The sequence below is a fragment of the Anolis sagrei genome, chromosome 6, assembly GCF_037176765.1.
Source record: "Anolis sagrei isolate rAnoSag1 chromosome 6, rAnoSag1.mat, whole genome shotgun sequence".
NCBI lineage: Eukaryota > Metazoa > Chordata > Lepidosauria > Squamata > Dactyloidae > Anolis > Anolis sagrei.
In genome coordinates this window covers 103,257,066-103,282,760 of record NC_090026.1, presented here as the reverse complement: position 1 = coordinate 103,282,760, position 25,695 = coordinate 103,257,066, and the positions used below count along the sequence as shown (strand labels likewise).

Genomic DNA, 25,695 nt, shown 5'->3' with positions numbered 1-25,695 from the left:
CAATTCTCTTACACCAGAAGTGACTTGCAGTTTCTCAAGTCACCCCTAACACAACCCTTCCCTAGAGAATGAAATAAATCAACACATACATGTAAACATAGGTTTCTAAACTCTGAAACGATATTAGGATGATTCTCCGGACTCAAAGGAATACCTCTTTGAATTATTGTGAAGTGTTCTTCAATTGCACGAACACTGAAAAATTGTATGATATATACAATTGATAGCAAATATTGTAAACTGTTTACTGCTGAATAATGAGTGCCCTTCGCATGCTGTACTTAGGATAGGTTGAAATTGCTACTCAGTATGTATACTGGTGCTGAAGCCTTAGGAAATATATATATATATATATATATGTGTGTGTGTGTGTGTGTGTGTGTGTGTGTGTGTGTTTAACCACATTCGTTATATGTTTAAAAGAATGGATATGATACACAGAAGGGAATTTAATTAGCATTAAGTGATCTTGATTGTGCATTGTCAGTAGCATTTATGGCATGAAGGGAATATACAAAGGAAAACACAAATAGCACAGCCTCTTCACCTTTTGATTTGTAGAGGTTTTATATTGAATTTATGATAGGCTTCATGATTAGGTGATGTGCCTTGACTTCTAACAACTGCCTTATTGTTGTCTTGTTACTGTAAAGAATTGAGTGGTAGCAGCAGGGTGCCTTTTGAGTGACCTTTTTATCTGTTAGAAAGAGCAAGATCTGAAAGACAGTTCATGGGATTACCATGAAGCTATCTATATAAATCTGTCTTCGGGCCACAACTGAGAGCAAATATTATATGCTCGCCTGACAATCTTTTTCCCATTACCTTTTGACTTCATGTTCATTGCTGCTCTTAAAATTAAAAGTTCTGATGATCACCAATACACGCAGGGCTGACTTTCAGAAGAAAAGATGTGTGGCTTCCTGTGGTGTCTCTATGGAAACAGACAAGGAATCCTCAAACAATGTGATCACACACGCTGTGCTAATTAATCCTGTCCTACAGTTTTCTCCCAGTAGGAGGAAGCAGTCAGATAAATTTTGCATGAGTAAGCATGTTTGGATGCACAAACAACATGAAGTATGTCTCCATGTCTAAGGTATCAGTCAAAGTGGGGGGACAGGACGGGGACCAACAATGGTGACTTTATGCCATTAGTTACTTGAGTATCATAACATAAACATATTTTTCTTATATTTTAATAATAATATTGCAGTTTAAGGGTTGAACTATTGTTCGATGTTTGCATATCTATTTAGGGTTGTGTAATTATTTTAAACATGTAGGCCCAACCTTTATAACTGCATGGAAGTCATGTGTTTTTTCTGTTATTTTGACTGATTTACCGCTTACAGAACATTAAAATACTGGCAAAAAAATGTATAAGTGAATAGCAACTGTAGGTAAAAGATGAACTGGGGAGAGAAGAGAACATACATTCACATTTAAAATAGTTGCTGTCAGTTTTAGTTCCATAATGTATGCCTTTTCATTTTTGTTTTATTTACATATTATTTACACTTAAATAATAAGACAAGTAAAATCATAAGAATTTTCAAAATAATAAGAATATGGATTTCTAACAAAAAAGTATTCACTACACTGTTGTAAATCACTCCGAAGAGATGGTTGGCATGAATATATCCTGAACATTTGAAATTCCAATACAAAATAAAAATGAGAATAATAATCAATCATCCTATTTTAGTTTTCTTAATTTAGCTATAAATCCAGTCAACCTAATCATAAAGATCATATTGCAAATCTTTATCATCAATCAATTGTAGATTGATAGTAACTTCCTTTACTCTTCAACTGATTGCCAAATCTCTGTCAGTAGGATGGGTCAACATTTTAACATCTTCTAATTCAACTGTGCAAGTGGGATAACAAATAAGATTACCAATGGAGCTAAAAATGCTTTCATTAAAATCTTATTAATCACCAGTTCCCAAAAGCTTTCAATTTTGAAGCAAGTTTTTAAAAGATGGAAGTACATTTGGTCTCTTAGGATCACATTTTCCTACTACTGATAGATTTTATTAACTCTATAAGGCAGTAAATACCCTTCATGCAATAATTTGGGGAGAGCCGAGAAGTTATTTAATTTTATATTTTATGCATTTTAAAATAATTTAAAAGGTAATATTTTTAATAAGTTTAAGTAGATTACTAATTATTTTTCAGTGCCCCAACAGTGGGGGCAATAAAAGAGGGAAGATAGAGGCCAGCGGCAATAGAAAAAGAAAATTTGGATTTTGTGACATGGATTCTCCCAGCTCGGCTTGGTTTTTACTGACACGTTAATCTATTAATTTATTGTTAAATTTTACTGATGATGTACAATGTTTTAAAATGATTTTATTGTGAATTGTAATTTTTATGGTATTTGTGCTATTAGCATCCTCTGATGCTCATGTGAGGCCGCGCTGGGTCCCCCTAGTGGGGAGAAGGGCAGGATATAAATATTTAAAATAAATAAATTAATAAATAAAATATGGGAAAGGGCCTTCTCAGTGGTGGGCCCTGATTGTGGACTATTCTTCCCTTAGAAGTGTGATTGACACTAATGTTAGTTTCTTTACAACAACAAGCTAAAACATTTTATTACAACTTTCAAAAAAATCCTATCGCATATATGTATAGGGTTTTAAATTACAGTTTTAAAAGTGGTTTTAACTGTTGATAGGCTTTATATTTTTTATCTTGTTTGTATTATTCATGTTTTTAATCTGAAAATATTTAAATTACTTATATTGCATGCCTCCCTGAGTCATAAGATAAAGGGTGGGATAGAATATTTATTTTTTATCCACCTCTCCCTATGGGTCGATGAAGGAAACAGCAACAAATTAAACACATAACACAGTTAAAAAAGCATATTAAATCAATACATTAAAAAAAGCTATCAAGATAAACTTTAAAATGTATAATTTAAATATCATTTCGTTAATCTTTCCAGAAGAGACCAATATTTAGTACTGTTTTAAACTTGGACAGCATATCCAGCTGTCAGATCTCTTCTGGCAGGTTATTTCATTGTCTAGGGATAACGGGAAAATGTCTTCTGGGTATGTGTAATTAAAAAATTGCACGAAGTGGTTCTAATTATGTCAGCTGTATTTATTACTATAGGACCAAAGCATTCCTTAATCTATGATGTTAATTTACATTAACTCATGCATGTTATTTTCTCCACTATAAACTATGGTTTCTTTTTTTTTTTTAATTACAAATTTTGTCATATACGGTCACTCAGCATAACAGAATGCAGTGCTTTAAGACTTCTCCAAGTGATACAACATTTCAGCAGCAATTTGGGTTTTTTAAAATGCCGTTGTGAATTAATACAATGTATGCTATTTACTGATTAGTCTAGAAATCCCTCAAATATTTCTGCAAATAATTTTTGTATAGGGGATTTACAAAGGAACATTTTAAAATTTTCTGACCCCATCCCCACTCCAAGTAAAATGTTCTAGTTCCCCAATCACAAAATATTTAAATTGTATAAGGACAATCAGATAACAGCTTAAAAAGTAAACAGTTCTAGAGTCTTTTAGATTCCAACATTGAAGTAGTAGTCTTTGTATCAGGGAGAATTGTATAATTACTCAATTGGACCATTACATGTACACAGCCATCACTGCTCTTCTACTCTCCATCAGAGGTGAAGCACCTGTTCCCTTGAGGAAATGTCTTCAGCTTCCAGATAACACACCAAAAGCTGACACTCTAAGCATGCCCCTTCTTGACATGGTTCATCTGATTCTCAAACTTACCCTCATATAAATACTTTTGAGGTTATTGATACTGATAGTTTTGTTGCAAGTGTTTTAAAATCATCTGTGTCATTTCAGTCAGTAGATTACAGAAGCCCATGTCAAGCCAGTGGTCAAGATCCCAGGATTCCCCTTCATTTACATGCTTGAAGGAAATGAGCATTATCACTATTATCTGTATGCAGGGCCATAGCCAGAGGGAGGCGGGGTTTAAGGCTTCAATCCTCCTCCCAATGTGTCAGGGGAAAAAAAAAACCTGGTTTACTCATGAATTGGTTAACCAGGCAACTTACAAATTAAAGCAATATAGCTAAATTATGCAAAAACTTAACATGGCTATCAATAACATTTACAAAATGGAATATAAAATTAATAACAGCAATTAAAAGCAGTATATGCAGGCAGTATCCAAGTTACAAGCATTCGACTTTCAAACGACTAATTAAGAACCAGGGTAAGACAACAGGAAGTGAGAAATTGACCCCTCAAAAGAGAAATTCACTCCTGAAAGAGTTATCATCGGTCAAAGGGGCTTCCACTGAAGCTTTATCACTAATCATTTCCCACTACAAGCCAAATTTTCCCAAATCCAATTATCACAGGAACAGAAAACGAGGTGAAATCTCCTGAACAGGGACACAGACAGCACAACAAATACCACTATGTTATCCCTATGCTGTCCAAAGCTTATCTATTTGTCTGTCTATCTGTCTATCTGGAGTTACACTGAAGAATGTACCTGTTCTGACTTACATACAGATTCAACTTAAGAACAAAGCTACAGAACTATCTTGTTCATAACTGCCTGTAACCTATTTGAAGACCCTTCATACTCCAAAACTGTCAGAATAAAGAAATGTTTTTGTCTGTCAACAAATAACAACAAACAGGGGGATAGTCTAGTTTTTCTAGTAGGTGGAGTTCTAGAGCCTAGAGTCAAACACCAGCATAGTACAGATGATCTAATTAAGATCCAAAGATCCTAGATTGTGCATCAATTACAGCTACTGCAGCTATACAACCAATACCGAATTGCTCTTTTTTTCTTTTTTTTTGCTCCCGCTTCTATTCTTGATTCTCAGCAACAACAAAGTGGAATTCTTACTCCAGTTTTCCATGTTCTTCATAACTGTATATATTTTTAAGGATTTTTCTGTTTTACTTTTCTTTTTGCATACTTTCTTATTCCCTTTTTAAACAGGGAGCATTGAATTCTAAACAAAAAGAGAAGACAATCCTGTGTTGACCCAAATAATTGGTGTTATCTCTTGATATTTTTAAATTGTCCCTTCAGTAGTGATTTGTTAAAGTATAAAAACTGACGTTTTTTCCACTGATTAATTTACCATACTGGCAAAAGAAACAATATTTCAAATGTTTTTAAAGCATATCTACAGTGGTGTCTGTTTTTTGATAACGGTTTTTCCATGGTTGTGTTTGCATTTATTCTGTAGGACTTGCAAGAGCCAAATCTGTCCCCAGTCATACGTATTCTAATGAAGTGGTTACCTTGTGGTACAGACCTCCAGATGTCCTTTTAGGCTCAACAGAGTATTCCACCTGCCTTGATATGTGGTAAGAATGCTGCATTTTTCTATGATGCTTGTTGGCTTGGCCTTGACATGTTTAGACAAATATTATGTTTGAATAGCCAAGGTTACATTACTGTATATGCTGTAAGAATAAGTTCCATTGCATATACTTTTAAGCAGATGTTAAGTAGGTTTGCTTTTTAACTTTATAAATTACAGACTACACCATTCATAGGCATATGTATTTTCCTCCTAAGATAATAATACCAGCACCAGTTAATTATTAGTGTCCATGTGTATGAATAGTTAGTTATGCATTTCAAACAAATACTGTGACCACTCACACTATATTTTGCTTAGTTAATCCAATTTTCTGGAAAATGTTGTACCCTGGTGAACATTTGACAAGAACTAGGCACAAACCATGTAATTCATTTGAACATAATTACATGAATGCAGCAAACATAACAAAAGTAGCATTGCCTAGCTCTTTGTTTTTGCTTGACTAAATGCTCCTTGTCCATTTGTCACATTTATTATAGCATGATAAATCACTGGATATCTTTGTTCTTTTCATGTGTGGCCCACTTGCTCCGCCCCTTTTCAATCTGGTCTTTGAGAGATGTGGTTTTAGGACTCTTGCCTACATCCTTTGATGAATTCCATTCCATGTTGTTTAATATGCCTTGCTGTTGTAGAAGTACTTAATGATCTTTGTACAGATAGATAGTGGATAACCAAGATTTTAGGAAATATAGACCATTATGATAGAATAGATTCTTCTTTTCTCCTTACCATTATTAAGCTCAAAACATATTTTGCGGCAAGCAAGTGGTATAGAGCAGAAGAAGCACCAATTTCTTCAAAACACACCTGTCTAGACAGATCTCTCACAGCTATTTCCTATATTGTAACTCAAATGAAAAGCAGCAGGGAACCTATGCTGAGGATGGGAGAACATTCTGTATTTTGTAGCTTACTCTTTTGCTTTTTCTGATTGAATCCACAATGTTGTCCCAAAGTTTTTGCTATATCATAAGGGATAATGTGTCATTGTGATTCTCCTGACTTCAGAATCACAATGCCCTTTTGTGGCATAATGGGGAAAAATGTAAAAGGTGTGTATGTGCATTTTGTGCCTTAAAATCATTTCTTACTTACAGTTTTCTTGGCAAGATTTATTCAGAAGGGCTTACTTTTGTCCTCCTCTGATGCTGAGAGAATGTGACTTACCCAGTGGGTTTCCATGACTGAGCAATTATTTGAATCTTAGTCTCCCAATGCTCAAACTACTAAACTATGCTGGCTCTCTTAATTACAAATTACTTTCAAATTTAAATTTTATCCCATAAATGCAGAATTCATAATTCCAACAGAAATTCAACTTTTTCTGTTGAGAAGTCAATAGATATGCTCTAAGTAGTATGAGATAAATATATTTCTAAAATGAAAAACCATCAGGATCAATCAGAGATTCTTACCACCACCACGTATTACCATTGTGAAGGTGAAAACTGGGTCTAGCTGGAGGACATAAAAAGAATGTCTTTAATAATGGCTATGAAATATTGATGTCCCATGATATAGGACCTTTAGCACAAGTCAAAAAGATATACAGGGTGCTTTTCAAGAGAAACACTTTGTTCCAGGTGAAAAATGAGCCAGTATTGATTGCATCTATCAAATATATGAATCCAGCAAAATGACAAATAATTCATCTTCTGGAAACTACTGAGCAGTCAAAAGTAAGGCTGTAGTCATGAATAGACAGATCAAATAGATGCAAGATGAAAAGTCTTTTTTTCTGGTTGTCTCAATTGACGCACAAAGTAAGCTATGCAAATAGATACATCTATTGTGTTGGATACTGATTTCAATGTGGAAGTGTCTACTTATTTGATTAGACTCTATTCCATATATGGTTCGGATAATGTTAACAGCAGCCCAGTAATGTTTTAAAATCATTTTGTTGAATTAAATTTTATAATATAAATAATCAGTGCATAGATGAACAATGTATATAATGTCTGTATCTGATCATATAAAATACACATAATAGAACACTGGTGCGAATTATTTTTGTACAACTTAATACAAAATAAATTAGAAGATCACCAGTAAAGTTAAAACAGTTTCATTGAGATAAGCAACTGATACCTTGCAAGTGATCAATAACACAATACACAGTGGAATTATACACAGAATAGCGTGTAACTGTAATTATCAGCTAAAATACAAACTTGGACTGATCTCGAGGATATCCTCTAGAGCAGAGGTCCTCAAACTAAGACCTGGGGGCTGGATATGACCCTGCAAGGTCATTTACCCGGCCCTCTCGCTCAGGGTCAACCTAAGTCTGAAATGACTTGAAAGCACACAACAACAACAACAACAACAACAACAACAATCCTATCTCATCAGCCAAAACCAGGCCCACACTTCCCCTTGAAATATTAATAAGTTTATATTTGTCAAAATTGTTCGTCATTTTAATTATTGTATTGTTTTAAAGTGTTTTTTGCACTACAAATAAGATATGCACAGTGTGCATAGGAATTCATTCATGTTTTTTTTCTCCAAATTATTATCCTGCCCTCCAACAGTTTGAGGGACTGTGACCTGGCCCTCTGTTTAAAAAGTCTGAGGACCCCTGATCTAGAGGGTGTAATTCATTTTTTCTTTATCTAGGACAAGGCTTCTGTGTATAGGTACTCCTGGTCAGTCGCAAGGCCGAACAGGGCATAGGGTTACAGCCTGTGTTGGATGGGGCCGCACTCCCCCTGAAGACGCAGGTTCGCAGCTTGGGTGTGACCCTGGACTCATCGCTGAGCCTGGAACCCCAGGTTTCGGCGGTGACCAGGGGAGCATTTGCACAGCTAAAGCTTGTGCGCCAGCTGCGCCCGTACCTTGGGAAGTCTGACTTGGCCACGGTAGTCCACGCTCTGGTTACATCCCGTTTAGACTACTGCAACGCTCTCTACGTGGGGTTGCCTTTGAAGACAGCTCGGAAGCTCCAACTAGTCCAACGCTCGGCAGCCATGATTTTAACAGGAGCGGAGCGCAGGGAGCATACAACCCCCCTGTTGCGCCAACTCCACTGGCTACCGATCTGCTACCGGGCTGAATTCAAAGTGCTGGCGTTGGCATTTAAAGCCCTAAACGGTTCGGGCCCAAGCTACCTATCCGACCGCATCTCTGCCTATGAACCCACCAGGACTTTGAGATCTTCCGGGGAGATCCTGCTCTCGATCCCGCCTGCTTCTCAAGCTCGGCTGGCGGGGACGAGAGATAGGGCCTTCTCGGTGGTGGCTCCTTGGCTGTGGAACGCCCTTCCTACAGACATTAGACTAGCACCATCTCTAATGGTATTCCGCAAAAAAGTGAAGACCTGGCTGTTTGAGCAGGCGTTCCAATAATTAGTGCAATGATTGGTTAATGAACACTGGAATGGAACAATGGATGACGAATCTGGAACATGTTTTCGATGACGAGGCGACAGTGAATGGGTATTGTAGTAACTGTTTATTAATTGTGTAATGTGTTAGGTTGTTAACTGTTTCTATACTGTAGCACTGAATTTTTGCTGTTCGTATTTGTTGTGAACCGCTGTGAGTCGCCTTCGGGCTGAGAACAGCGGTATATAAGTAAGGTAAATAAATAAATAAATAAATGTGTGTTTCAGATGGCACAAAAATGCTTTGAATGGATATAAATGTCCTAGGGCCAAATATGCTGATTATTATTTCACTACAACATAAGAGGCTCTGGGACTATGTGTAGAAGTCAAAGTTTTGTGTTTGTCACCTAGCTCTTTTTCTCCTGGAGGCTGATCCTTTTCTATGAAAAGAAAAGATGAATTACCTCTGTCGGAAGCTAGGAACAGCATTCCAGCTTTTAAATAGGTCACAGGGCCTCAATTGCACAGTTTAACATAAAACATCCCTTGCTTTTTCAAAATCAGAAGTGAACTTTTGACCCCTTGCAGTTTTATCCTTTGTGCCATTTTAATGTATGTGGCCCTAAAGGAAGGAAGTTTATCTTCTTTGGATTGTCTATTTTACAGATTGGCTGGATGGCCATCTGATAAGAATGCTTTGATTGTGTTTTTCTGCATGGCAGGGGGTTTAGCTGGATGGCCATTGGGGTCTCTTCCAACTCTAATGCTACAACATTACCATGCAAATAATGTTAGTGCAACACTAAGAAATCCAAAAATATGAAAATCAATATTCGCACAAAGCAGTATATTTACATGAACCATGTGAATGTTGTGTAAAGCCCATAAACACAAAGTCAGAAAATTGTATGCTTTCTTCTCCTTTGCTGAATCTCTTCCCAAATACTATGCTTTTTGGTGATACTTATATCAGCTTCACCACTCCCAGTACCATCTTCTCTCCTCCTCCTATGTATATGGCCCTTAGGCCAAGGATTCTAGTGTGGCCACAGGAAGCATGGAAACATGGTTGGGGAAATTAACAGAAAGCTTATCCATCATCTCCCCTCCCCCCGGTAAACCACCATAAATGTACACAGCTCTTTGCTTGTTTTTCTTAACAAGAAAAATGAGGTGGGGCAGGGTGGAATCAGCAGGCATGGAAATTATAGTAAATGACTTCTAGTAACATATCTCAGGGAATTGAAAAGGGGGGCAGAAAGTGAGTAAAGCCACAAATATTGCAAAGGAATACAAATATTAACCATTGGACAGTGTCTGGGAAGCAGGTGCCAGTAGCTGCAAGCTATTTATACACTTCATTTGTGTTGGAGGGCACTGGGAGAGTAACCAAAAGCTAATGATTCATGTACAGTATTAATGTTCCCCAGTTCACTGTAAATAGCCACTGGCAATTTAAGAATATTAATGAAGATATGCATGTATCAGTGGTGGTAGCTACAAACACAAATCGACATGGAATGTGCTGCAAGTGTATTGCTGATATAGGATCTTTTATTTTGCTTTAATTGACATACTTTGTAACTGTTATAATCTTAAATTATATTGAACTCCAACTTGTATCAGCCATAGACAGAATACCCAATAATCAAGACTTGTGGAAAGTTTAATTCCACATAATTGGAGGCTCCATTCCTGCTATGAAAGCATATTTCTATAGCATAGGTGGATAAAATAAACAATTGGATTAGTATTAGTATTGTGCCTTTCCAAACAACACTATTCTGAACAGACACAAAGAGTGATTCACTTGTATTGCAATGATAGGACTATAAGTGCTTTGTAACATGTTTCTTAAAAGAAGAACTATATTATTGAGTAGGGCATTTTGGGGTAACAAAAGTCTACAAGTTTGAAAGAAGTAGATCACATGGAATCTAATGGAACTTATATTAACTTTCCCATTGATTCAATGGATTTAATCTAGCTAGGATTTGCAGTTCAATTTAGGTCTGTGACAGCACCACACACTAGCTTGCCCCCAAATAAGCCATTACTTTCGTTTTATGGGAACATATTTAACTATGGTTTCATAAACATTATCATCAGTATGGGGTTTATCCTCAGAAAATTTTCCATAACAATAAATGTTGTGGAAATTGGTTACTCAATTTGTTGAAAACTTTGATTCTTTGAATAATGTATCATAGTGATTGTCATTTGAAGAGGCTACTGGATAGTGTGATGAAAAGGTGCTTTTAGCAATATGATACTACATTACTGGAGTTCTAACATAATTGAATCCCTACTTTACAGTATATTTAAAGCCAATTCAGAAAGCATTGGGTATGCAGTGACTTTAACCTTTGTGTAGAGAGGCTCTGTCTGGTCATACTATTCATAGACTTGGTGCTTATCTTGCAGCATTCCATTGGGATAGCTGCAGCTTGGTGCTAACAGATAAGAACTTGTCATGAGTCGGAAGTCAGAGAAAAATATTTGTACTCCAGTGTACAAATGTGTGTGTGTCTGGGTAGTGTCTGTATGCCTGTCTCAATTCATGTCTAAATAGAGGTACAGCTTTATTTCATTTTCAGGTTTTGTTAGATACTTGAGAGGATAATTGATAAAAGCAGTGAATATCCTCTTCTACTATGTAGTATTTTAAACATCAGAAATAATAATAAAATATATTATTCATAAAGTATCTTGACTCTATGCAAGATTAGGCCTAGCCTATAAACCAACACTTTAAAACGAGCATGAATTAAGGATGAGTGGGTAATAGACAGGAGAAAACAAAACAAAAAGAGGTTACAAAAATCTGGGGAAACTACTAGATTTGTTAGGAAAGCAGCACGATGAAGAAAGTTTCAAATGCTAGGAAATTATTAAGAGATGGTAACGAATTTCAAATATGGCAAAAAAAGGCTTCAAGCAATAAAAGTAAGCGGTTTAGGTTTAGAAGTTTTGAAGTCGCTGATTAATATTGAAAAGAATTAAAAAGAGATAGCAGGGTATAGACACTAAAAGAATTAAAAAGAGCAGAGTACAGACATGAAGATGGAAAGGACTAGGGCATTTTAAATGAATTTCATAAGATCGCTGACCAACTTGTTTCTACCTCATGGCAGCTAGTTACATTTTAAGTGAACACCTGTGATAGTTATTTCTAATGTATTTTCATTGTCTTACGGGGTATATGTTTTAATGTTAATTCATGTTATTGATGTTATTATGTTTTACTGGATTATTTTATTTTCATTTTGATGCTTAATTCTTTTGTCATAAGTTTACTGTTATTATTGGGTATTACACTGATTTTTTTTGATGTGGTTGTATTTATTTAGGGCATTGAATGTTTGCCTTTTTCTGTGTGTAAACCGCCAGTCCCTTTGAGGAGAGAGGGGGTCTGTCTAGAAATAAAGTTTATTATTTCATTATTATGTGAGGGGAAGCAAGTAAAGCTGAATATTGTAAGGGACAAGTGGCAGTTAATGCATAGAATGGAGAAATGTGGATAAATCAGCCAAAATGGAGCAAAAGAGAAGTAGCAGTATTTACAAAAGGTATAAAGAGACATATTAGATATAAAAGTGAGCATATGATTACAGCAATCATTTAGAAAATATAGGAAGTTATAGTATTGGTTGTGTTAAGAGAAAAAAATAGATGAAATCAAATTAATCCTGCAAAATGTTTCAAATTCCTAAATTAAACTGAACTTTAAGAACCAAAGATGATTCACAGGTGTCATGCAGATGGGCAGGAGGAGCAGAATAATGGTGTTGTCAAAAAAGGAGACTGAAGTAGTAGTAGATTGATTCTCTATTCACCAGCACCCATGGGGATTGGTAGATGCCGGATAAATGTAGTTTCTGGTCGCTCAAGAGTTACTATTAAAAATAGGCCTAACTGATACTATCCCCATACTATACCATAGCATAAAGCCTGTATTAACTTGATATTAATATTGAATACAGTAATTAAAAGCAAAGTAAGACAAAGACAAATGTAACTTAATGTAACAGTTTTCCTGTATTATAAAATTTATTTTAATATAATTTTCATTTACATTTTTATTTCTTCAACTTTGCCGCTTGCTTCCAGTTAACTGAGCTACTGTACTACAGTCAGCTCTCCACATCTGTGGTTTTGGTTTCTGTGTATTTGATTTTTGCGGATTTGGTTAATAGGGTTTCCCACACTCTATGTCCTCCAGTGCAGTTCTGTGGTCAACTGTCAGAAGTAATTGACAACAGCTGCACTGAAGGACCGAGAGATGCCTAGAGAGGTGTTTTCTCAGGTTAAAAAGGGTTTTTTTTCTCCTTCATGGTTTCCCCACTTTTGCAGGGATTCTGTACCTCTAATGTGGAGTGCTGACTTTATACGATTTCCTTTCTTTCTTTAAACTGAAATATATACAGTCACATTTAAAATCACTTTAGAAAACTAGATTGAGAATTGTTTGAAGAGGAAAATAAAGAAGATGAATGTGCAACCTAAACGTTGTCCTCCTGGCATTATAACACAGATGCATTAATTTTCTGAAAGAATTTGAGTTTAGGGAAGTATTTTTTGTTGAGTGCCTTCCAGTTTTCTAATATTCCTACAATCTAAATTTATACTGAAGATCTAACATTGTTTCATTTTTTTCTGCCTGTGTAATTGCTGTGGTTATACCAGAAAATTAACAGGAACAATAGGAATGCAGTATTTAGATAGTATATCCACATATGCCATACTGTGACATATTAATGGGCCTTAGTCATGCTTGATATCATGTGGGAAGGCATATTTTTTTGCATCATATGCCCATCATTTTAGCTTCAATCATGTTTGTTTTAAGTGAATTTAAAATGGACATGTTGAGTTTTATGAAATGTTCTTATTTAAAATAATACCAGATAATGATTTGATACTTTATGCAATGCGATTGTCCTCAGTTTTCAGCTGCTTACCACATTCAGACAGAAATGGCTGGGACAAAAGAGCCCAATAAATTTGCTGTTGCGGTAATTTTTTTGTTCCAACCAGTATAATGCTCAGTGAACCATGATGCAGCAAAGTAGAAGTGATGTGGTATGTTGTCCGTATGTTGACTCTGTTTGTTGAAAGTGTAGTCTTCTGGGGTGGAGGATTCAAGTTACCTGATATCAGGAAATGCCCTCAAATACAAGAAGTTACTTTAAATTTATTTTTCCTAATTTTATTTTATTGATAATGTGTTTTCTAGCGTTGAGCAAGTGGGAAAAACACATTCTATTGTGCACACACACACTCTTACTATACATTAGAATCCTGATCCCAGTGTTTCAAAACATCTAACAAATGCATTGGGGTTTATTTTTTAAAAAATCTTAGTTCACGAGGGTTATATATTGTCTGTGTTTGACTGAGATAGATTGGGCTTAATGAAGCACTAACAAAAGCAGGTGATGAATGGCAGCTTCATCAATTCAGTTGTTTTCAAATGCCCCTGATGGTTACAGAATATGATTTTAATCCCATTTCTGAGCATATAAGAAGGAAAGGTTATGCTCTGTCATTCTCAAATAATAAATTCTCTTTTCAATACCTTAAACAATTAATTGTTCTAAACTGTATTTGATGAGATTGGATTGTGCCTTAAAATATGACAGCATCTGTATCTGTTTTCACAAGACCTTCAAACAAATCAACTATACAACTGAAGGAGTTTTAATTAGAGCTCTTTCTAAAACACGACCTGTACATATACAAATGTAGTCTCTTAATTAAAGAAAGGTTTTGCTTTTTTGAGACAGTTGTTTTTCCAAAGGTGTTTTGGCTCCTTCCTATGAGAAATAGTTATTTACATGCTAGCTAGCAATTACATCCATTCAATTGTAATTGGAATGCATGCATGAATATTTATTCCGTGACTGTGTTTATATTTGTATATATTCAACCTATTTGAAGCTGTGGGCAGACTTTTGTTTAGGGTAATTTTTATTCCTTTCCTAAACTTACACCAGAGGAGGCCATTCAGCATCTGAATGTGTAATTGCAGATAAGATTTTTTCCATGTTGTCATATAGGAAAAGATTGTGTGCTAAGCTTGAATATAAAGACTATATATCAATTTTTTTCAGGGGAGTTGGTTGTATCTTTGTGGAAATGATTCAAGGTGTTGCTGCTTTTCCAGGAATGAAAGACATTCAAGATCAACTTGAAAGAATATTTTTGGTAAGTTCTCCACTATTTTGACTATTTCACATGAATATTGTCATATATTTGTCTCCAACTTCTAGCAATTGCATTGTGCAAATGGTTGGACAGTCACATGACAATTCCTTAAAATCAGTGAATTTAAATTGTAAGCCAAATGGAACAAAAATACCATCAATAACTCTCTGCGTAATAAATGGTGAATATCATTAAATTTAATGATTAGTAGTTATAAAATGGAATTATTCTGTTAAAAGAAGGGATTTTAAAGTACAAAACTAAATAGGCTCCTTAAAATAATGACTACTATTAATTCCTTCACAGTAAGACCTCACACAGTTGTAGATTTAGCTCAAATAGAAGCATTATTCCTCATTTAGAATCAAATGTTTTTCTTATTTTCAATGTCAGTGTTATTTTTCCAAAACCTGAAGGTGAAGACAGTGCTTATTGTTGTAGAATATGGTTTTGTCAAAGTTTTCAAAGTTAATTTTATGCATATTTTGCCGTCTGCCTCTTGAAGATTTATATACCTGGAAAAATAAGGTACTTATTTAACCTGTTTACTTTTGGCACTATTCAGACGAGACATGAATAGTATACTGTCGTCTTTTATATTATAATCATAGAGTTGGAAGAGACCCCAAGGGCCATTCAGTCCAATCCCCTGCCATGCTGGAACACACAATCAAAGCATAAAGACCATTATATTATTCCAGTTCCTGCGATTAACTTGTTCTACTGAGACTCAAAATGTTGTGGAGCTTAGCTCTGTGCAACACAGTGTAAAATCACACATTTCTTTTTGAAGGTTGATTGGAAATTACCAAACAACTGGTTACATTTATATTTAGAATAACTGAGACAACTATGAATCATTACAATTCTTATGACTGTAAGGCGGAGTGTTAGGATGGTACACCCACAGAGTCTGATATTTCCAAATGTTTTTCTAAACTTTTTCTCTTAAATATACTAAATAAACCAAGACACATAAAACTAATAATATAGACAAAACCTAATAACACCACAAAACTCTCCAAAATACAAATAAGAAAAAACAGAAAATAAACACACACACACACCACAATTTTATAGAAAGTACCAAACAAAGGGTCTCTATTATTTTATTGACAGTTCTGAGTTATTTGACAGCTAATATGAGTGTCCTGATCACTCTGGAATACAGAACTAACTTTATAATATCTGCTACAATTACTCCTAAATGTACTCCTTCCTGAGGATTAGCTTATAAGATTGTATGGGACAGCCACCTTGTGGATATTTGATTGACTGCATTCTTACTTGATCATCCATCCTAGCTGTTAATATTAGGTTAATCGGTGTTAAAGACTTGGACTAGTGATGGTTCTTGCTTATCAAAGGGTGCAGCTACACTCTACAATTAATGCAGTTCGACACTAATTTCACTGCCATGGCTCAGTGCTTTTTTTAATCGTGTGAGAAGCAACTTGAGAAATGTCGCTTCTGGTGTGAGAGAACTGGCCGTCTGCAGAGACGTTGCCCAGGGGATGCCTGGATGTATTACCATCCTGTGGGAAGCTTTTCTCATGTCCCCACATGGGAAGCTGGAGCTGACAGACGGGAGCTCACCCCATCTTGCGGATTCAAACTGCCAGTGGACTTATTATGAAAGTTGTTGTTTTACATGGTCTTTAGCCTTCTCTGCCAAAGAGTGCTGGTGACTTGCACAATTAGAAATGCCTTAACAATGACAGTTAAAGTGGTATCAAACTGCATTAATTCTTCAAACCTAATTAGAAACCAGAAATCCATTCTCAGAGCAGTTGATGTACTGCACTATTTATGTATTATGGCAAAAGGTTATTGTATGTGAAAGCCTGTATATTGATTTTTTAAAAAGAAGTTTGTGCTATCATTGTGTTTCCCATAGAGGTCTACAGAAGTTTCCAATATATTCTTTAACCTGACATATTGTCTTATGATTTCATGGTGTAAGACTAGAGAGCGTTCAAATTTAAATCCTGTTCTGCCATCTTGTGGCCGCTCCGCTATATTGTGTTATGGTTCTAAATACACTGATATAGCAGCAGGACTAAAACTACTCCAAATGCTCCACATCATGACTAATCTTGGAAGTATCAGCCCTGCTTAGCATGGGAAACCACCAAGGAATACCAGATGTTGTAGACTACATATCAGAGGAAGGAACTGACAAAACTATGAAATTCATGGGGTCACCATAAGTTGACAGTTGTCTTGAAGACACAGAGAGAAAGAGATAGAGAGCTGGAACAACTTGCCCAGGATAGCATAGTTTTGAAGATTATGTTCAGACACAAACCTATTCTACACTGGCCAGTAACTGTGATTTTCATGAGCAATATTTCGGCAATTATTAGCTAGTTATTTTTATATGCAGTCTGTTGTAAAGTGAAATAAAGAAGGTGGTTAAGTAGAAAAAAATATTTGGTCTTAGTAATCTGTTAGTATGATTTAAATACAATAATTAACTTGACATTATTTTGGAAATAAAGTACAATAGGCCCTTAATATCCACTAGGGTTTGGTTCCAGGACTTCCCATGGATACCACAATGTGTGGATGCTCAAGTTCCAGCATAGTGAAAGAGTGTCCTTTATATGAAATGACAAAATCAAAATTTGCTTTTGGGATTTTTAAAACATTTTGAAGCTGTGGATGGTGGAATCCATGGATATAGAGCAGGCACCCTCAAGCTCTTTCCCTGCAGGTGTTTGGGCCTCCAGCTCTCAGAAGCCCTAGTGTTGGAATCACAGACACCTTAAAGGGCCAGACTCAAAAGTGGCTTCAAAACAGAGTTTATTAAAACAAAAGAAAAAGGACGCAGAGGTACTTAAATGCAGTGCCACTGGTCAAAACTCAAGAAACAAACCAGACCTGGTCCAAAAGGTAAACAGAAATATAATCCAGATTAATTGGATGCAAAAGGAACAAATCAAACAAAGTGCTCTGAGGCAAAACCAAAAGGCACAGTATACAAATGGTTAACAAAAAGGAGGGGTCGCAGGAAGAGAAGCATCATCAGCCAAAGTCCAGGGTTGAAGCAGGAGAAATCCAAAACAGGGCTACTCCAGTGTCCACAGAAGCAGCGTCTTTAGCCAAACTGGTCCAGGAAGGGAGAAATCCACATTCACAAGAAGCCAATCCGGGTCAATAACACACAAACGATCAGCAGATCCAACGCTGAAGACGAAACAGGCAGCAACAAGTCTACAAGAATCTTTTCCAATACACAGCACCCAACACACGAACGCTCACCAACCTTGCTTTCTGCAAGGACCCATCACCCCTGAACCCACTTTTATTTACAAATCATCATCAGAAGATGAACTGAGCACCGCCCCATCATTATCCCCCACAGATGTTCCTAGCTCTTCACATGAATTCCCTTGTCTTTCCCTCCAAGTCCTCCATCTCCTGTCAAGACTTAGGTCCCCCCAAGACTCTGTTGGACCCCCTGATTGCCATTCTTCACCCCCAGAAAACCCCATAAAGGTATCACTAGTTGTTGGCGCCTCACAAATAGCTTGCACTTCTCTTATCTTAGTCCAATCCATGGTGTCTCCTTCTCCTTCACGCATTGACCCATCATCCCCCAAGAATCCCTCAAACGATTCCTCATCTGTAGGTGCTGTAAATATGTCCCGGATCCTATTTCTCTGCTGCTCATCATCAGAATCCTGCTCCCGAGTAACCCTTTTTCCCCATCTGGCACCCATACTACTAGACCCATCATCCCCAAAGAATTCCTCAAACAACTCCTCATCTGTAGGTGCTGTAAATATATCCCGGATCCTCTTTCTCTGCTGCTCATCATCAGATTCCTGCTCCCGAGGAACCCTTTTTCCCCCCTCTGGCACCCATACTACTGTTTGTAATGTTACTCACAGGCTCTACTACAACACCTAGGCAGCTTGTTCAATGGTCAGGAATTCTGGGAGTTTGAGGCCCAAACAGCTGGAGGGAGGAAGTTTGAGAATGCCCAATATAGAGCACTTACTGTATAAAAAACATTAATTATAACTAAGAAAATAATGTCAGAATCCAGTAGTGTATTACTTTTGAACCTGTTCCTTCTCCCATTCCCTATAAAATACTGTTCTTGATTGCTAGTAAATATCATGGAGCAGGATTTGGGTTCCACAGAGAGCTGCAACATCAAAAGTCTGGATTCTGTAAGCAAGGATATACACCATTAGACTTTGGTCAAAAGGGGCAGTTCATAGTGTTGATAACAAAGGTTACTGATTCCGTTTTGTTGTTATTTTAATTGGTAATTTTCATCTATGGTGTTGAATTAATAACTAAACATTTCATGGCATAATAGCTTTGCATTCAAGTTAATTACGCTTAAAGTTTAAAGTAAGGGTATTCTATACTAAGTCCTGGGTTAGCAGATCTTACTAAACAGTTGCAAAAATCCATTTCTTCTCTGTTATCTTTTGTCGATAAATCATGATTAAAATGCTTTGTGTTATAAACTGAATTTTTTTCTCTTTCTCTCTTCTTATTTAGGTGCTTGGTACCCCAAATGAGGAGTCATGGCCAGGAGTTCATTCTCTGCCGCATTTCAAGCCAGGTAGAACTCAAGATAATACTATTCAATTTTATGTTTAATATAAATTTATATTTAATATAATTTAATAACAATTAAATGTTGTTTTAGAAAGATTCTGGAATTATGAAGCAAAAGGCCATTTCATTTTTCATACATTATAGTAGTCTAAGTAAGAGGAAAGGGTGTAGCTGGCACATCAGTCAAAGCTGACTCCAATCAGTCCACAGAGTCCATTTGGGGTTCCAGTGATCTTGATCCAGGAGTACCAATTCCTTCAGGGTGATCTATCCAGGACAAACTGTTTAGCCAGTTTCCAGGCTTGAGAACCATCAATCCACAGAGTCTCTGTCTTCTCAGTATTCAGCTTCTGTTTGCTGAATCTCATCCAGCCCATTACAGCATCCAGGTACTGGTTCAGCATCTGTGCAGCCCTGACTCCAGTGACTAGGAGAAGTAAAGTTGAGTATCATCCCATTTAGCTATATCTTCCTCTCCCTCCCTCCCCATATTTTATAGCTACATTAGGATTATTGTTAGAGAGGCAATCTTCTATGACGGAAGGGCTGTTTGATTGTGATAATGATATTCATATATCTTAAAAATAAATTACATTGTTCATATGGGGCATGCTGCATATTGCATACTCATACTCTCATCTGCAGTGTCCTGCCCAGGTAAATGATGTCTAAATCCTACATGAGGTTGGGTTTATACCACATATTCTTACTTCTCTTTGGATTCTGTACAGTTTGGTTGTGCTACTGTCTCTTCTGGGAAGTTGTTCTCCCTCCATGCCTATTTATAAATTATTGCTGGTTATTGTTAGTTATTATTTTGTGAAATTTCAAGCTATTGAAAAATACCTCTGCACTTGCAAGACCAAACTGCTAAGGCACACATAACATGAATTTGTGTTGTGATGACAGCAGTAATGAAAGTCACAGTGATTTAGATAAGTAGTTGGCCTTAGACGAAATGAATACTCACACTTCGTCAAATCAGTAAGATATGTAGATACCTATTAAAAAGAAGAATTACGTTTCAATTGCTTGATTGGTTACATCTATATTTTGTATATCCTCCAGCTAACTCAAGGTGGCACTATTATTTAACATGTAAGAAACTTATTAGTATCAAAAAGTGATTTGGTTTTTATATAATATGGAACAAAAGTATTTGTTTTTTTGACAATAGATGATAGTCAAGAAACCGTTGTGCTGTAATTTCAATACATTATTTATTTATTATTTATTTGCTACATTTGTATACCGCCCCTCTCAGCCCACAGACAACTCGAGGCGGTTCACAAGGCAACAATTCAATGCCAACAACATCATAAAAACATTTAAACCATTTAAAAGCATTAACATATCAATTAAGACCATAACAATTAATAAAAATAAATAATTTCATCTCCTAGATAAAAACGTAATCCGGTCTCATAGTCCAGTTGTTCCATAATCCTATGTCTGTTACTCTGCCTTTTCAAATGCCTGCTCGAACAGCCAGGTTTTGACTTTCTTTTGGAAAGTCAAAAGGGAGGGAGCCAATCTAATGTCCCTAGGAAGAGCGTTCCATAGGCGAGGGGCCACCATTGAGAAGGCCCTGTCTCTTGTCCTGCCAAACATATTTGCGGTGCAGACGGAGTGGAGAGCAGGGTCTCCCCAGACGATCTTAATATCCTAGATGCTTCATAAAGGGAGATGCGTTTGGACAGGTAAGTTGGGCCAGAACCGTTTAGGGCTTTATAGGCTAAAGCCAGCACTTTGAATTGTGTTATTATAAAGATTTAGTAAAATGCAGCAGTTCTATATAAATGTGACAGGTTGCTATTGCCAGCAATGCTGGCTCATGGAAGTAGTTCACAAAAAAGAATGTGCATGGAGTAAAGAAGATGCCAAAAGATATGCTTTTTATCAAAAGCATATTGCATCCTGGTATGTGTCTTGATGCAAAAGATTGTTCTAATTTCTCTTCCAACAATTGGAATAGCAAAATAGTTTGGAGAAAGCACTGATGAAGGGAGAGTTACCATTTCTTCAAAAGAGGCTTTGCTGTTTAAGCTTAACTACATTTACAGAAGAAAATAATGGATTTTGAGTAGAAAGTAAACTAATAAATAGCCATAGTGCAATTAATACTGCCAATGTAATTAAGTGTCTTCTCCCTGGTCTCTGTGAATCCACACATATTGAGTTTACTGTACCTGCACAGGCTCTAACAGAAGCTTCCCAAGCTGTGCTCTTTCAAATTTTGGCAATAAGCCCACCCACTCCTCCTCGGCATAAAAGGCGCCCTGGCTCCGCGCACCCCAGTTCCCTTTCTTCCACTGCCACAGCAGCTCTTTTTCGAATGTCGCTCAAATAATGTCGTTGACATTTAGAAGGGTTCAACCCAAAGCCACACCTGTGACATTACTGCCCTTCCTGTCCTATCTCTTGGAAGTTATTCAGGCATTTTGGACAAATCCACCCTCGATACCCCCTGCTTTGAAGAGAGTAAAGGCAAAGGTTTGCCCTTGTCATGTCCAACTCTGGGGGATGGTGCACATCTCCATTTCTAAGGTCAGCAAGTTCAGCAGCTCAGCGGTTTAACCTGCTGTGCCACCAGGGGTCCCCTCAAAGAGAATAGAAGGGTGGACTTGGACTGATGATGAAGGTCATGACTGTCTTAAACACCACCCAGACCCTAACTCTGTCTCCCTTCTATCCTCCTTCTTACCTCCATTGGGAAAATCCTTGCAAGAATCCTTGCAAACTGTTTTCTATCTGTCTCAGAAGACACCCTACCAGAATCCCAGAATGGTTTTCGCCTCTCCAGAGGGACAGTGGACATATCTTCACTGCACAACAGCGCCAAGAAAAATGCAGGGAACAAAATCAACCTCTGTAAATGGCATTTATTGACCTTGGAAAGGCATTCGACACAGTGAATGGCAGTGATCTCTGGACGATCCTCCAAAAAACCGGGTGCCTTGATAAATTTGTGAACATCCTGCGGTTCATCCATGATGACATGATGGCAACAGTCTTGCCTCCAAGGCACACTCATTATTAGTTGCTCATTATTGTGGAACACCCGACTCTTCTTTATAGCCAAACAATGGCTCCCAAAGTGATCCATTTAAGGTGGATTCTGGTGTCAAACAGGGATGTGTTATTGCCCCAGCCTTATTTTCCGTCTTCATCGCTATGATACTTCATTTTGTTGATAGGATGCTTCCCACTGGAGTGGAAATCGTTTATCGGAAAGATGGCAAGCTGTTTAACCTCAGTAGACTGAAAGTCAAAACCAAGGCCACAAAAACATCTGTTATAGAACTCCAGTATGCTGATGATAATGTAGTTTGTGCACATTCAGAAGAAGACCTACAAGCCACTCTAAACACCTTTGCAGAAGCATTTGGGAAGCTCAGCCTCTCACTGAACATCAAGAAAAGCAAAGTTCTCTTCCAGCAGTCACCAGCCAATCCCTCTGATCTAGATTGGGCAAGTGTTAAATGGCTTCTTTTTCAATCAGTTCAACATTACAAGGCATACATTACATACTCATGCAATTTGTAACAGAATTACAAATGGAAATGCCTTATTTAAAAAAATATATTTTTCTAATGTATTTATGCACATTCTAGTTTAAAAAGCGAAACATCCTTCCATTAGGACCAGCTTGTTGTTGTAGCCTCCAAGGCACACTCATTATTAGTTGCTCATTATTGTGGAACACCCGACTCTTCTTTATAGCCAAATACATGGACCTTCCTGGAAGAAAAAATATGTCAGTAGTTTTCCTTCTTATGCCCTTACATGTCTTGGGAGCCAAGCACATAAAAGCAAGTGGATTACAAGGGCTGTTTTATTTCCTTTGTGTATGTGGTGCGTGGTGGGAGAGAAAGAGAGATGAAAGAAAAAATAGTGTCATGCTAGGATCCAGGTCTGCAAAGCGATTAGTGGATTAATTAACAGATTTATTAACAAGCTTTTCTGAACAATAAATACCCCTAAAATTATATATTTTTGATTTAGCAATTAATCTGATGTTTAGGGGAAAAAACCCAACAAATTTGGAGATTCAAATCTCTTGGGGTCAGATCAATAGTAACTTTTCTCATATCTATTTTTCAATTATTGAACTCAGTGTGGGAGGCAGTTATCAAAAGCAAAGATCAGAAATAGGAGTCATCATTTTAGGATACATACAGGCATGGGCAAATTTCAGCCCTCCAGATGTTTTGGACTTCAAGTCCCAGAAATCTCAGCCAGTTTATCAGCTGTTGGGTCTTGTGGGAGTTGAAGTTCAAAACACCAAAATTTTCCCATGCCCGGGATATACAGTGGTAAAGGACAGATGAACTTTTTATGAAGATCTTCAAAATTAGAGGTGGAAAATTGGATGACTATTTCTGCTTTTTTTTGAAGTGCAAGAAAGTTCAAATATTTGGATTAAAAATTACCACAAACAAATCAAATCTCAAATAACAAACAAAATTGATCTTTATTAGCTGCTTGAAGTGAATTTTGAAAATGTATATTTCAAAATTCAAGCAGCTATTAAAAATCAATTTCAGGGGGTAGGCAGCAGTATATTTATGAAATGTATATTTCAGGGGGTAGGCAGCAGTGGGAAGAATGTTTACATACATAGTTTACAGTGTAACGTCTTTGTTTGTAAACTTGCATATTGCTCTGACTCAACTAATGATACTTAACCAGATGAATAAACAGGGAGCATTACATTAAGTCCAAGCTTCAGAGACTAAGTCCCCTTTCTGTCCACCTTCCAATAAGAGTTCAAACCTGCCTCTAATCACAAAATCACAGCTACTACTACACATCTGGGAATATTGTCTTGATATAGGAATGAACCTTTGCATTGCTTGGCTTAAAACTCAGTATCGAAATGCGAATACCACCATTGTTCAACTTTTATCATAACTAGCATGTAGATAGTTTGACATGTCAACCAGCATATAGATACCTTAATTTTTAAGAAAAATAAATCTGTTGCTTTATTTAACTGTACATTTCATGAAGTAATTAACTGTATAGAGAGATGAGTAAATAGGTCGATCTTCTCAGGAGATCTAGGGCAATAATTAGGCGACGAGAGACCATAATTGTGCTGCGAGTGATGTAGTTTGAAATTCAGAAGCAATAAAACTTGCTTTTTACTCAGAAAGGGTTATTTTTTCATTCTGAGGTTTGTAAACGAGGTGCTGACGGAATAGCTTTGAGAGACTCAGCACAGAACATGAGAGGATTTTTTTAATTCTGAAAAAAATATGTAAATCAGAGGTATGTTCGTCTCAATATTCCCAATCCATTTGGTCCAGAATCAGAGTGTGGCATAAGATTTGATCAGTAATTGAGATTCATAGAACTGTAAGAATATTCCACTTTGCCATAGTCCTTTAGGGTGAACAACTGCCATAGTTTGTTCATGTTGTAAACCAGTTGTATTCTGCTCTTCTTTTGTTGTGTTTTGTTTGCTGTTAAGGAGAAAATAATAAGGTGGAATGCTATATTTGGGCAGGCAATATTTATATTGAAGACAAACTAAAGTTTATACTGCTTGTTCAACAACTTCCTTTAGCAAAGTATATTTTAGGAGAAGGATACGTTCTTCAGATAACCAGTTTTTTCTTTACACTTTCCCAAACTTATACATAATTGTAATACATACACTGACAGGCAGGTGACAGGATATTCTCTTGAGGGTTTTCAAGGCCAGTTTATAGGGAGGCAAACAGATCTAAGTGTTGGGGCAAAGAACAAATGGTCTTCCTGTTGCTGCACTGAGCACAATTTTGTTAATCTTAGATGAGATGATATGATAATTGGCATCTCATATGATTGAACCAATTAAAAACCTCAATAGGATAGGTCTGTATGGAGATAAACACATCTGTTGGTTTTACTTTCTCCCAGAACACTTTTCCAAGCTCTTGTCTTCTATTCATAAAGAAATTGGTGAATTTTGGCAATTAGTCAATAAAATAGTTGCGTATCTCTTTTGGTCCAATTCAGTAGATAAATCTATTGCAAGCTATGAGCGTTGCCATATTATACCTGCTGCCACATATTTATTAAGTACACCTGTCAAAAAAACAAGGTATCCTTTCTAAATCAGCACTTCCATTATGGTTGAAAATATGAAAATACAAATACAAACTATAGGACTAAGCCCACAGCTTTCTGTGCCTGCATTTCATTTTCA

The 25,695-nt window shown here is 36.7% G+C and overlaps 1 protein-coding gene across 5 annotated transcripts in view; it reads left to right on the top strand.

The window, feature by feature from the left end:
• The window catches only part of CDK14 (cyclin dependent kinase 14), a 266,140-nt gene that overhangs the window by 151,621 nt on the left and 88,824 nt on the right, over positions 1-25,695 (top strand). For all 5 annotated transcript variants that reach the window (XM_067470305.1, XM_060782281.2, XM_060782283.2 and 2 more), the window contains 3 exons: positions 5,237-5,357; positions 14,825-14,918; positions 19,440-19,503. In XM_067470305.1, coding sequence (XP_067326406.1) covers positions 5,237-5,357; positions 14,825-14,918; positions 19,440-19,503 — 279 coding nt within the window. The remainder of the gene's footprint in view (positions 1-5,236; positions 5,358-14,824; positions 14,919-19,439; positions 19,504-25,695) is intronic.